The following is a 14,463-nucleotide window of genomic DNA, read 5'->3' on the forward strand; positions in this document are numbered from 1 at the left end:
TGACTGCTCCAGGAACCTCATGCCCCACACTCCGCTGAGGACACCACCGCTGCCCCCGGAAGTGCTGATGGCTGGACATCAGCCTGGGGGAACTCCCAGGGAGGAGCCAGTGATCACAGCAGGCTTCCTGGTGGAGGTGGCCTTGAACCAGCTCCAGAAGAGCGGTTAGATTTAGATGGGCAGAGAGGCGGGAAAGGCATTTAATCCAAGGGAACAGGGAGCGCCCAAGTGGGCTGCCGTAAAGCGCCCCATGAGTACAGACCCCAGAGCCCCTCTTTCCTGAGCACCCAGTAGGTACCGGGCCCCACGGGTCACAGGCAGGAGCAAGACAAGCTGCCTGGTTCATCAACCTTAAACCCTCATGGGAGAGAAAGACACGCTGGCAAGCACCTCAGGGCAGGTGGAATCAGTGCTAAACTGTGGCCGACGGGAGGGTCCAGAGCCCAGACGGGAGGGGCCAGAATCCAGACGGGAGGGGCCAGTCCGAGCCTAGGAGGACGGAGCCTTGCAGAGCGCAGAGCGAGGGCAGGGCCCCCAGGCAACGGGCTCCGTGCAGGGGTGCTGCCCTGCCTCCCGGAGGCGAGGGGGAGGTAGCAGACGGGAGGATGCAGGACTCGGGAGCAAGGGCCGCCCGGGGGACACAGGAGAGGAAGCACAGGGAAAGGAGGACCCAGGGGTCCAGCAGGCAGTCCCGGGCGGGGCCTCAGGGAGGGCTGCAGGACAGCAGCCGGCTGCGTGTGGGCCGCAGGAGTCTCCTGTGTGGTAAGATCCACGGAAGTGGGCGTTCCCCTCAAAACCTCAGCTTTGCTCTATGCTAATGAAAAATAAAAGGGGCCGGGACTTCCCTGCAGTCCAGTGGTTAAGAATCTACCTTCCAACACAGGGGACGTGGGTTCGATCCCTGGTTGGGGAACTAAGATCCCAAATGCCACAGCTAAGCCCACGAGCCGCAAACCAGTGAGTTCATAAACTGCAGCCAAAGAGCCCGCGTGACACGGTGAAGACCCTGCGTGCCGCCGCTGAGACCCGAAGCAAGCAGAGAAACACGCATTTTAAAAATAATGATAGTGATACTAAACGGGACCGGAAGAGACGTTCCTGAAGCAGCCCCGCCCCTGCTCTGGCCCCTGGAATCGGCCGAAAGCAGGCGGGCCGGGTGCCTGTAGATTCCGACCACGCTAAGGTTCACCCCCGGGAGCTTCCTAATAAAACTCTTCTCTGACCTCGGCCTGGCAAGCAAAGGTGCTTCTTCGCTCGTACGGCCCTCATCCCACTGGAGGCGGATTTATGAGATGGCCTAGCATGCAGCGCTGCCCAGAGAGGCGGGGGGCGACCCAGCACCACAGGGCAGATCAGCACCCGCGCCCGGGCTGAGGCCTGCTTCCCGAGCCCACGCCTCACACCGCTGCCACCGGTGTCTGATTAGGGGCCCCAGGGCGCGGGGTCTGGGTCAGTTACAGCACAGGCTAAACCGCCTTGATAAACGAGCTCCCACAGTACTCTGGGTCAGAGACAGAGCTTTCTCTCTTGTAGCGGTTCAGAGGGGAGTGGATGACAGCAGCTCTGCTCCACGTGGTCACCCAGGGGCCCAGGTTCCTTCCCCGTGTTGCTCTGTTATCCCCTAGGGTGTCGTCCCTGGCAGAAGCTAATGACCAGCATCGCGTCTGCCCTCTGGCCCCCAGGAAGGAGGAGACAGGGAGGGAGGCTCCCAGGTCCTCTAAGCTCATCCCATTGGCCGTACCTAGCTGCAAGGGAGGCTGGGAAATGTCATCTGTAGCTGGGCAACCACGGGACCATCATTAAGGGAAAGAGGGCGACCAAGTGGACTGGGGGCCAGCCACACCCACCAGGCCACGCACAGTGGTCAGCCTGCCCCAGCAGAAGGGGCCGAGCGGCCCACGTACGGGGCACCCCTACAGCGCACACCACGGCCGGAGGAGAGCACCCTGCTGGAGGACCCACAGCCCTTCTCCCACAAAAGGCCACGTCGCCAAGGTCGGCTACCAACCAACCCACAAGACAGCAAGAAGAGCAAATGAGGCAGATGAGGTGGCAGAGCAGCATGTTCGCACAGAGGAACAAGACGGAATCCCAGGTCGGCCCTCCCCGATGGCCTAGCGGGTGAGACTCCGCCTTCCAATGCAGGGCCAGAACCTGGCTGGCCGCTGAGCCCGTGAGACAGCTGCAGAAGCCCACACACTGCAACTAGAGAAAGCCCACGCGCGCCGCAGCAAAGACCCGGCACAGTCAGAGCAGAAGCAAACGAAAATCGCAAAGAGCCGCTCCCCGTTTCCCCACCAGGAGAAGATACAGCCCAGGAGAGCGAAGTGAAGCGGAAACAGGCAACCTGCCCCAGAAAGAGTCCAAGGTAATGATCATAAAGACGATCAAAGAACTCAGGAGAAGAAGGGAGAAATAGAGTGAGCAGTTAAGACATTTTTAACAAGAGTTAGAAAATGTAAAAGAACCCCCAGACACAGGTGAAAAATGTAGTAACTGAATATTTAAAAAGACACTGGAAGGAATCAACGGTAGGCTGAACGATGCAGAGAGGTGGTCAGTGAACTGGCAGACAGAAGTGGAAATCACTGAAGCCGAAAAGAAAAAAGAGAAACGAGGACAGTCTCAGAGATCTCTGTGATCACATCAAGTATTCTCATGTTAGCATTGTAGGGGTCCTAGAAGAGAAGAAAGAAAAGGGACAGAGAATTTATTTGAAGATGTTGTAGCTGAAAACTCCCCTAATCTGTGAAAGCAAGGAGACATTCAGGTGCTGGAAGCACAGAGAATTCCAACGGGAGCAACCCCAACACACGCTGTAAGTAAAATGGCAAAAACTAAAGATGAAGAGAGAACATTAAAAACAGCAAAGGAGGGACGTCCCTGGCGGCCCTGTGGTTCGCACTGCAGGGGGCATGGGTTTGACCCCTGGTTGGAGCTAGGACCCCTCATGCCACCTGATGCGACGAAACACACACACACACAAAAAGAAAAAGCAAGGGAAAAGCAACAAGTTACATACAAAGGCTGGCTTCTCAGCAGAAACTGCAGGCCAGAAGGGAAGGGCTCGATATTTAAAGTGATGAAAGGGAGAAACCTACACCCACCCAAGGATACTTTTCCTGGCAAGACTCTCATTCAGATATGATGGAGAGAGCAAAAGTTTTACAGCACCACCAAACCAGCTTTATAAGAGATGTTCAAGAGATGTCTCTAAGCAAAAAAAAAAAAAAAAACCAGTGGCTACAACCAGAAACTTGAAAATTATGAAAGGAAAACACTCATTGGTAAAGCAAATACCCACTAAAGGGAGCAAGTTAACTACACACAAAGCTAGCAGGCAGATTAAAAGAGAGAAGGAGAAGATCGGTATCCATAATACGCAGTTAAGGGATACACAAAAGACGTCAAAGGTGCTGTCAGAAACATTACAGTCGTTATGAGGGGAGGGGAGCAAAAATGCAGGGATGTTAACATGTGTTTGAAATTAAGAGAGCCGCAACAGGGCTTCCTAGGTGGCTCGGGGGTAAAGAATTGGCCTGCCAACGCAGGAGACCCAGGTTCGATCCCCGGCCTGGGAAAATTCCACACACAGCAGAACAACCAAGCCTGTGCGCCAACTATTGAGCCTCCAGAGTCTGCGAGTCGCGGCTACTGAACCCACGTGCCCGACGGCCTGTGCTCCACGAGAGGAGTCACCGCAGCAAGAAGCCGGCTGCCCTTGGCCTGGGCGTCTTGTGTCCGTCCGTGGCTGCTGGCAGCAGAATCCATCACCTGGAGAGCTGCCCCCATCCTCCACAGAAAAAGCCCACCCAGCAACGAAGACCCAGCAGGGCCAAAAGCAAATAATTTTTTAAAAAAGACCAGCAACTTCATCACACATATACAGGTTGCCGTATATAAACCTCAGGGTGGGGAATTTCCTGGGGGTCCAGAGGCTAAGACTCCGGGCTCCAACGCAGGGGGCCGGGGTTTGACCCCTGCTCGGGGAACTGGATCCCACATGCCGCAACTAAGACCTGCAAAGCCAAATACATATTTTTCTTTAAAAAGAGGAAGCAGCAGAAAAGTGCAGTTTCAAGGAAGCCCTCACCAAAAGCAGCTACTGCTAATGCTAAGTCACTTCAGTTGTGTCCGACTCTGTGCGACCCCGTCCCTGGGATTCTCCAGGCGAGAACACTGGAGTGGGTTGCCATTTCCTTCTCCAATGCATAAAAGTGAAAAGTGAAAGTTAAGTCGCTCAGTCACATCTGACTCTTCGCAACCCCATGGACTGCAGCCTACCAGGCTCCTACGTCCATGGGATTTTCCAGGCAAGAGTACTGGAGTGGGGTGCTATTGCTTCACCAAAAGCAGAGCATCCTTGATATCCGGGCCTGACTCTCAAGCCACGATCCCGACCCAGAAGTTTCTCCTTCCCTGAGGCTCCTGGGAACTCTATTAACCAATTAATCCTTTTGCCGATGCTTCGCAATAAGGCTGTAGAGTTTCCTGACAGAGGCCTTGCAGCTATTTGAATCTGAAAATTTCCTTGTAAAATGCACACAGTCTTCAATACTCTCCCTTTGAGATATAAAGCCAGTTCCCTTTGCTCTGAGTGTGAGCTACACTTAGCCACTCCACTCGGGTCTAACAGAGAACAGAGGAGTTGATGGTGTGACCCCGGACGCGAGTCGTGAAAGGCCTGGGCAGCCACCTTCCTCCCTAAGCCAGGAGGACATCCAGGCTCCCTACGACAAAGGCCGTGTGACAGCGTCCCCCCGTCAAGGGCCAGCAAAAAACCAAGGCCTCCAGCCATCAGGCCGGCTCACACCTCAGAAGCAGGAGCCGCAGCCTGGGTCAGGTCTTAGGGCCGATCTGACTGCAGTATCCGGAACCGGACCCGCTCAGCAAAGCCACTCCCAAGGTCCTGACCCTCCAGGAACTGAGAGAATGAGTGAACACACGTTCCTGCTTAAAGATGCGAGCTTGGGGAACGCGGCTTTGCTCAGCAGCTAACAAAACCATTTCTAGTGAAAAATCACGCTGCCCCGCTCACAGGGTGATTCAGGAGTGTGCTGGAGGGTGTTTAGGTGTACGAGTAACCGTCCGAGGCCTGACAACAACAGCCAGCAGGCTGGAAGGAGGGCAAGGCCCGGGACTCTCAGCAAACTGGAGGGTCGCTCCAGCACCACCGTGCTTCGGGAAGCAGCAGGCCTGACGGAGTCCCCGGCCAGCAGCCGCGGGCTGACGCGACACCCGGCCGAGGGCAGCCTGGGGCCTGGGGCCGGAGGGGCAGGCAGCCAGGGCTCAGGGGTGACGGCACGCAGCCAAGGCCCTGAGGGCCGGTGGAGCCACCGTCCGCCCGGACGTCACTGAGAGGACAGTGGAAGGCACCACCATTGAGAGTTTCAGGACAGCGGCCGGAGAGCAGCGGCCCAAGCGCAGGGCGGCTCTGAGCGGGCCCTGGGCAGCGGCCCTGGCGGCAGGCCCTGAAGCTGCCCTGGGTGGGCAGAGGCCAGAAGGGGCTGGACAGGTCAGTTCAGTGGCTCAGTCGTGTCCAACTCTTTGTGACACCATGGACTGCAGCACGCCAGGTCTCCCTGTCCATCACCAACTCCCAGAGCTAACTCAGATTCATGCCCATTGAGTCGGTGATGCCATCCAACCACCTCATCCTCTGCCGTCCCCTTCTCCTCCTGCCCCCAATCCCTCCCAGCATCAGGGTCTTTTCCAATGAGTCAGCTCTTCACATCAGGCGACCAAAGGATTGGAGTTTGAGCTTCAACACCAGTCCTTCCAATGAACACTCAGGACTGATTTCCTTTAGGATGGACTGACTGGATCTCCTTGCAGTCCAAGGGACTGTAAAGAGTCTTCTCCAACTCCACAGTTCAAAAGCATCCATTTTTCGGGGCTCAGCTTTCTTTACGGTCCAACTCTCACACCCATACATGACCACTGGAAAAACCATAGCCTTGACTTCAGGAAAAACAGGAGAAGGGATATTTATAAACAGCATCCACGCCTGCCACTCTCCTTTTGCCTTTTTCTAGCAAAGTTTCTTTGGGATTCTTCAAATGGTCTGCGACTCCTTAAAAAAGGTTTTCTAGGAAATACTGACTAATGCCCTCTCTCACCTCCTGGCAACAAAAAGCCGCCTGTTGGCCTGAATTGCCCCCACCCACGCACCCGCCCGGCCAGGGAACAGCGCGTATTTCACAGTCTGGGCAGCAGATGGCGACGGTGAGGTGCGGAGCCGAGGCGCGTCCAAAGCCTCCGAGCAGGTGGCGGGTGGGGGCCGCCGCGGCCCAGCCCCCTCCTCGGGGATGCACGGGGTCTCCCACCTCCTGTACTCACAGCGGCTCTACCCTTTCCTTGGACTCAGCTCCCTTCTAAAGTCTACGTCAAGGACTTTGAAAAGGAAATGCCTGTTCGAAGTTAGCGGAGGCGGCAGCCCTACCTGCCCTGCAGAGACGGGCTCCGACCGGGTGTGTCTGCTGAGCCGGAGGGCGGCGCCCCCGGTCCCCGCCGGCCACACTCCGAGCCCACGCTTCATTCTCCCCCATCTTACAGACGAGCAAACTGAGGCAGAGCGGGGCTAAGACTACCCCCGCCCCGGGCCGCAGAGCCGGCACGAAGCGAGCCGGACGCCGAAGCCCCGCGCGGGCAGAGGGGCGTGCGCCCGCCGCGCAGCCAGCGCAATGCTTAGACGCCGCGGGAGGGCAAGTCTCCGGCCCGCTCCGCGATCGCGAAGGGCGGGGGGATTCACCCGCTGAAGCCCGAGACGCGGAGGACAGAACTGGGATTGGAGACAAGACTTCCGCTCCAGGCTTCTTCAGGCCTAGTCAGCATCTTCGGAGGATGGGGTTTGGGGGCCTCTGATGTCAAAGGTCACTGAGCGGACCTTCGGGGAAGCCCTGTTGGAGGGTCTAAGGTCCCAACCAGCCTCAAGTGACTCCAGTTCAGTTCAGTGGCTCAGTCGTGTCCGACTGTCTGCAACCCCTTGGACTGCAGCACACCAGGCCTCCCTGTCCATCACCAGCTCCCGGAGTTGACTCAAACTCATCTCCATGGAGTCGGTGATGCCATCCAACCATCTCATCCTCTGTCGTCCCCTTCTCCTCCCGCCTTCAGTCTTTCCCAGCATCAGGGTCTTTTCCAATGAGTCAGCTCTTCACATCAGGTGGCCAAAGGTGGAGTTTGAGCTTCAACATCAGTCCTTCCAATGAATATTCAGGACTGATCTCCTTTAGGATGGACTGGTTGGATCTCCTCGCAGTCCAAGGGACTCTGAAGAGTCTTCTCCAACACCACAGTTCAAAAGCATTCATTCTTCAGGACTCAGCTTTCTTTATAGTCCAACTCTTACATCCATCCATAACCACTGGAAAAACCATAGTCTTAACTAGACGGACCTTTGTTAGCAAAGTAATGTCTCTGCTTTTTAATATGCTGTCTAGGTTGCAGACAAAACGTGAACATGATTTTAGGTCCTGCAAAGTGCATCCTGGTGGAAGAGGCAGAAAGAGCGATGGCACATGTGGGCAGTTGTGGACGTGGGGCGGGCTTTCCAAAAGGGCTGGTTCTAGGCATCTGTCACCTATGGGGAAGGTCGGGAGAGGGGGCAGGGGGATGGGGGGAGCTGGCTGCAGGAGCCATGACCGTGAACTGGTTCAGAGCTCAGGTTTTCTCTCGCTGCTGTCACGAAGCCCTGCAAAAGTAGGGGCGACAGCAACTTACAGGCTCCCATGTGCCCCTCGGGGCTCCCGGGAAACCTGGCTCTTGCAGGGTCAGCTGTCCGTGAAATCCAGCACAGGCCCAGCCCTGAGGTCGCAGTGGGCTCCCCAGGTCCGGGGGTCGGGCTGCGGGCTGGTGGGGGCCATCCTAGGAATTCCTCCAGGAGCAGGAACCCCTTGTGCAGTAGCAGGGCCAATGCATGCACACACACACACACACATGCACACACACACTCACACACACGCACACGCGCTCACACACATGCATGCACTTGCACACACATGCACTCAGTCACACACGCGCGCACACACACATGCACACACACACTGACACACATGCACACTCACGCACTCACACTCACACACATGCACACACGCAGTCACACACATGCACACGTGCTCACACACTCACATGCATGCACTTGCACACACATGCACGCAGTCACACACATGCACAGACACACACAGACTCACTCACACGCACGCACTCACACGCACATGGGGATTTTACAGGGTAAAGCGGGCATGAGCACATTCACAGATGGAAGGAGCCCGAGAGGGGCCTCTGTGGGCACGGGTCGGGGGCCTGGCAGGGAGCCTGACAGGTCGGGGAGCAGAATGCTCCCGTCTCCCCCCAGGAAAAGCCTGTGGTCAGCCGGGCCGGCCGCCCAGGCAGCTCTGGAAGGGGGAGGCCCTCAGGAAGCCCAGGGGTGCCCCTGCCCTGAGTCCATGGAGGCCTATTGTGGGGAGATACGGGTGGCCTGGGGGCCCTTCACGTCTGGGATCCCCGAATAAAAGACACGCCACACCACAATGGAGCCGGCGGATGCTGGTGACCTGCGGGTGGACCCCCAAGGGCGTGGGCCCCTTCTGGCCCTGTGTGGGTGAGAAAACTATGCTCACAGGAGGAAAGGAAAGGCAGTCTTGCTGGATATTGGGATTGAGGACCGTGTTTATCATCTTCCTGATCATCGGCAGAGTCCGATTTTTCCACGAAAATGATTTATCTCTGTCCTTTTTTAAGCTGTCTGTGTTGAGATAAGAAGGTGCCGGGAGCCGGCACACGAGATCCGACCCATGACAAGGTCACGAGGGAGAAAACCTGACAGACAAGGCAGATCAGGTTTTCAGGGATTCCGAAAAGCTGCCCCTAGCGCTCACCTTAAAGATGATATCTGTCTTTCTGATGCCTGCTTCAATAGACTACTCCCTAATTTCTGTGACACAGGCAGAAGGCCTTCCCCAATCTCTTTCCAAATAAGAATCAATTTAGAACTTTAATCAATAAGTTTCCCGGGTGGTGGTATTTTATGAGATTATCCAGGGTGAAAGGAGTGTTTTAATTTAAACTCCTTTGCTGGTATTTTAGTTTGTTTGGCAAATGCATTTATGCCCTTGGTACTAATATGCATGATTGCTTATAATACCCTAATCATAAAACAGCATAAAGAACGTGATCATATAAAGGCCCTAATAGACATAGAGCCCTCCGGGGGGTGAGGAAGCCCTATTAGAAAACACAAGAAAAATTATTTTAAAAGTAGCTATTGGGTTGACATTTGCTTGCTGTGTTTTTGCTCTTAATGTGCTAAGGTTGTGTTATAGAAACCACTGTTAATATAGTTAAAGATCTAGAGAAATAAGAACTTAGCCCTAGTGTGGTAACAATGAGATGGTTGTTAATTGTCAGCCAGGAGTGCTAGGCAGAAGCTGCCTCACTGAAGCCGCAGAGTCTGTGTGGGGTAAACTCCTTAGATAAGCGCAACTGACAACTTCTGCAGAAGGATTAATTTTTGTGTTAACAAGGTTATACTTCCACTCTGCACTGTTGCCCTGTGAGACTGCTACCTTTCAGTTAAGGTCACCATAGAAACAGAAAATAGGTTTACATTCACTGAACCTGCATAAAATGTTAATAGGCCCCAAGGCCAGAAGATAATGTACAAGACCCTCATAAACAAAGAAGTATGCAGAAAACACCCTGGTTTCGTGAAGGACAAGCAGATGTAATGTTAAACTATCCGCCCCTCAGAAATGTACTAACTCAGGGTATAAAAGCCACGGTAAAAAATAAAGCATTGCCAGACTCTGCTGCACCCCCCATCTGGTCACTCTCTCTCTCTCTCTCTCTCTCTCTCTCTCTTTCTATCTCTCTCTCTCCCTCGCAGACTTGGCCCTATCAAGGCTGGTCTCACGTGTCTTCTCTCTCTCTCTCGCTGATGCCATTCATCCTGAGGGTACCCCCGGATCCTGCCAAGGCTGAACCCCGGCAAGAAGGAAGCCTCAGAGGCACGAGAGGAGAGAGCGTGGGCCTGACCGGGGGGTCAGGTCAGGACGCACACCGCCCGCCCACAACGGGAGGGACGCTCCTGTGCGTCTGGGGGCGGCGGGGTCAAGTGCCCCCGGCCCCCGCCTTTGACGACTCCTACCCACGGCCTTGGTGCTGCGTCACCTGCTTTGAGGCCAGGCCCAGTTGCAGGGGGTGCGGCTCCTTGCCTCCCCGCCGGGGCGACCCCTGCTCCCTGCCCAGTGGCCCCTCGGCCGGCAGCCTGGCTGCTCTGGGTCTCAGTGTTCCTTCCCAGCCCATGCAAGCTGGGCGTGAGAGGGTTTGGAACGCCCCCCAGACCGGGGGCCTGAGACCCGCCTCACCCGCCGTCCTTGGCTGACGCTGACCACGGCCACGCGGGAGGCCGGCGGCGCCTCTCCCAGCCGCCCCCACTCTGGGCTCCTCTCCTGCGTCCCTCAGGTTGCTGGAACCCCTTCCACCGGTTCCCAAGCACTGCCGTACCCCGCGGTTACCACACCCCAGCTCCCCCACCGCCACGGGTATACGTTTTCCCATCTCTGCAAACCCCGTACCAAGTTGATATTTCATATTACTGACATTTTTATAACATAGTAAAGTGTGTGTTAGTCGCTCAGTCGTGTCCGACTCTTTGTGACCCCGTGGACTGTAGCCCACCAGGCTCCTCTGCCCGTGGGGATTCTCCAGGCAAGAATACTGGAGTGGGTTGTCATGCCTTCCTCCAGGGGATCTTCCCAACACAGGGATCGAACCTGAGTCTCCCGCACTGCAGGCAGATTCTTTACTGTCTGAGCCCCAGGGAAGCCTGAGAATACTGGAGGGGGTAGCCTATCCCCTCTCCAGGGGATCCTCCTGACCCAGGAATGGAACCGGGGTCTCCCGCATTGCAGGCGGATTCTTTACCAGCTGAGCCCCAGGAAGCCCCGGGATGCACTGCACCCTACGATAAACTGGGGTTGACCCGCAGTTCTGGGCACAACTTCCTGGAACCCCGAGGGCCACCGCTTCTGGAGAGAGGCCCTCCGGGGCTGCACACGGGGATAAGCCAGGCTATTTTCACCGTTTCCTTCCTCCCACTGAGGCAGGCGTCACCGTCGGCTGCCTCACACAGCACGGCCAGCCACCGTGGCTTCTGCCAGGACCCTTCAGGCCACAGAAGGGGCTCCCCGAGGGCAGTCCGGTCAGGTAAGTGGCCATCATCACCCAGCACCACCTCCCACCGTGCGGGCCCCTCCTGGGGGTTGGGGGGGGCTCTGCGTCCAGGCCTGGCAGAGAGAGGCAGACTTGTGGCGAGTCCAGCCTCTGCCCCTCCTGGCTGGGGTGGGGGGCAGGGGCACAGCCAGGCATTCCCTCTGAGACACCAGGTGCTTGGCTGAGTCAAGATTCATTGGTTTATTAAACAGACATTCCCTGGAAGCCTGCCACGGGCCCTGGTGGGAGCCCACCTTCGGAAGGGAAGGTGACTTCCACCAGGTCCTGGAGGGGCAGTGAGCGGGCAGAGGACTGGGGTTCCTAAGAACCGAGTGCAAGCCTGGTCTCTGACAGCGCTGGGCAGCCCTGGAGAAGGCAGTCTCCCTCTCTGGGCCTCTCTCCCAACTCCAAGCATGAGCCTCGATCTAGGGCTTTCCAGGTGGAGCCCGGTCTGGGTCCCCTTCCCCACCCTACCCCCAACCAAGCAACCTCAGCCAGCTGCTCTGCATACCACCGACCCTGAGAAAGTTCCCTCTGCCGTGAACCAGGCAGAGGGGTTTGAACTCATGGGCCAAGGGGTGGTCGGTGGTGTGCACGCCATCCACCAGACCCAGGCTCAGGTGTGCGGAGCCTTGGGGAGAGACCCTAACCTGGCGTGCCATCATTCTGCTGGCACCTGCCGCCCCGGCCCTGAGCAGGGGCTGGTGTCTCTCCCAGGGGGCAGGCGGGCCCACCCCTCCCAGGAAGGGACTGAGTCCACTCCTCACCCCCTCGCAGTAGCCGTCAGGCCTTCTGAGCATCCGGGGAGGGCCAGCCGGCCTGGGTCCAGGGAGCTCCACGCCCACCTCCCCACCACCCGTTTCACGGAGGAGAAAGCCGAGGTCTGAGACGGAGGTGAGAGGTCCCTTGTCCAGTCGGGCCCCGCTGGCCCTCGGGCTGGGGCGGGGGGCAGGCGGCCGGGACCTCACTGCCACTGTCCCCGCAGCCCTCCCGCCGATGCCCGCGTGGACGGCGCTGCTGTTGCTCTGGGCGGCCGCCGAGGCCTCGGATGCCTGCCCGGCCGCCTGCTCCTGCCGCGCGCTGCCCACCATGGGGCTGCAGGTGGACTGCCGCGGCCGCGGGCTCGAGGCGCTCCCCGCCCTGCCCGCGCCCACGCGCCAGCTCCTGCTGGCCAACAACAGCCTGCGGGCCGTGCCCCCCGGCGCCTTCGACCACCTGCCGCAGCTGCGGGACCTGGACCTGGCGCACAACCCCTGGCGCTGCGACTGCGGGCTCGTCTACCTGCGCCTCTGGCTGGAGGACCGCGCGCCCGAGCAGCTGCGGCGCCTGCGCTGCGCCGGCCCCGCGCACGCCGCGGGCCGCGCGCCCGCCGAGCTCAGCGGCTCCGAGCTGGGCGGCTGCGGCTGGCGGCTGCGCGAGCCCTGGGCCCACACGGGGCTCTGGTGGGACGCGGCGCTGGTCGTCGTGGCCGCTCTGGGCCTGGCTCTGCTGGTGAGCCTGCTGTGTACCGTCCCGGTGCCCCGGACCAGCCCCCGGTAGCTCAGAAGAAACCCGCCGCCCAGCCAGCCCTTACCCAGGCTCGGAGATGCTTCCCTCTTAGCGTCCTGCAAACCCGCATCCCTGTGTTCGGACAGACGCTTATCCGGGCTCCCCTATCCCCCAGGTTCCTAGTAAAATGGCTGGGTCCACCTCCACCTCCTGCCCTCCAAATACCCGCAACCCCACCGTCTCTGAACACCCCAGAGCCCTTTCCCAGGTCCCACCCGGTTCTCACGCCCTCCTGGCTGCTGGCACCCACGCCCCACGCTGGCCACGTGACAGCACACACTCTGGGATGGATGCTTGAAGCACGTGTCCCCCATCTGAGGAAACCAGGGCTCCGACAGAGGCTGCCTCGTCCAAGGTCAGGAACCAGCCCAGAATGAATGGGGTCTGAGCGGAGGCCCATGTGGCCCCCAGTGTGTCTCAGAGGGGAGCCAGGGCAGGCAGGGGCAGCGTGGCCCGGCAGCCGTGCCCTGTGGCCAGCAAGGGCCGCCAGGGGTCTTGGGCGTGTGGCCGCTGGGCCATCTCCAAGTTTCAAGCAAGAGAACCAATCTGGGGACGGATGGCTCGTTAGAGAAACGTTTAATGGTTTAGGAATGTGTACACTCTGGCTCTGCTAAGTCTCCATAAAGGCAACTTTTTTCCATGTTTTAAAAAATAGATTTGCTATAAAGATTCATATATTCATAAATAGGCAATGAGAAAAATTTCCAAATGCAACAGCATCCTTGGGCTCAGGCCCTCCCCAGCCCCAGTCCGATGCAGGATCCGGGGTCGCTGAGGCCCCAGCCCCGCTGCCTTCCCTGGAGAAGTAACTGAATTCAATATGAATTAGGAGCTTCCTCCAGCTCCGGGCCGGCTGGGGCCTGTGTCCTTGGGGTCAATCCTCACCCTGCTTCTGGGACAGGGACCCACCGCTCTGGCTCGGGGGTCCCTGGCCTGCCCGCCCTCCTCCCATGAATATAAACCCCACCGTCACCTGGTCCTCCTTCAGCCCAGACCACAGACCGCCTCCTCCGCGGGGGTGGCTGGCGGCTGGGACACTTCCTCTCCTGCAGCCCCGGGCGGGGCGGGGGGGGGGGGGAACCCCACCTGCTCCCGATCTCGGGTAATTTATAAACAAAGGAAGAGATTGCACTGTTGGGAAGAGGTGGGCCGTGCCATCTCAGACAGTTCCCCATTAACTCTCATCCAAGTCCAGGGCCTTCTGACAGGCCCAGGGCCCAGAAGCAGTGAGGGCCCCGCCTGCCAGGCATCCCCGAGCAGGCCCCCAGCAGCACGCCCAGGCCGCACCCGGAGCATCGGCATGGGCGTCCGAGGACCGGGAACCTCGCAGGAACGCATTCTCACCGTGGGCTGTGACTGACACCGACTCAAGGGCGGGGCGGGGGAGCGGGGAGGGGTCCGCCTGCAGAGGCTGCTCCTGAGGGTGGACCGTGTGCCGGAAGGTGTCGGGTGGGGGAGGGACCTTTCACAGCGCCCCTGACATCAGCGGGGGGGGGGGTGGGGGAAGCTCAGGCCAAGGAGCTCAGGGAGGCATCCGGGGACGGGGTGGGGCCGCTCTGGGCGGAGGGGGCAGCAGGGACGTGGCAGTGGGATGGGGAAAGAAAGCGGGGAGCCTGAGGCGACCAGTGTTCCAGGCTGTAGCAGGCACAGCCCACGGCGCCAAACAGCTGTCCCCCCGGGCGGTCCCCGCAGCCCAGGCTC

General features: G+C 58.5%; 1 protein-coding gene across 1 annotated transcript; it reads left to right on the forward strand.

Moving 5' to 3' along the window:
- Positions 1–12,210: 12,210 nt before the first annotated feature.
- Positions 12,211–12,826, forward strand: GP9 (glycoprotein IX platelet). The gene has a single exon (XM_065934159.1). The coding sequence runs from the start codon at positions 12,211–12,213 to the stop codon at positions 12,751–12,753; it is 543 nt and encodes a 180-aa protein (XP_065790231.1). The 3' UTR covers positions 12,754–12,826.
- Positions 12,827–14,463: the final 1,637 nt, after the last annotated feature.

The sequence above is a fragment of the Muntiacus reevesi genome, chromosome 4 (assembly GCF_963930625.1).
Source record: "Muntiacus reevesi chromosome 4, mMunRee1.1, whole genome shotgun sequence".
NCBI lineage: Eukaryota > Metazoa > Chordata > Mammalia > Artiodactyla > Cervidae > Muntiacus > Muntiacus reevesi.

Excerpts from the sequence above, each read along its gene's own strand:
- GP9 (XM_065934159.1), top strand. The coding sequence starts at position 12,211 with ATGCCCGCGTGGACGGCGCTGCTGTTGCTCTGGGCGGCCGCCGAGGCC.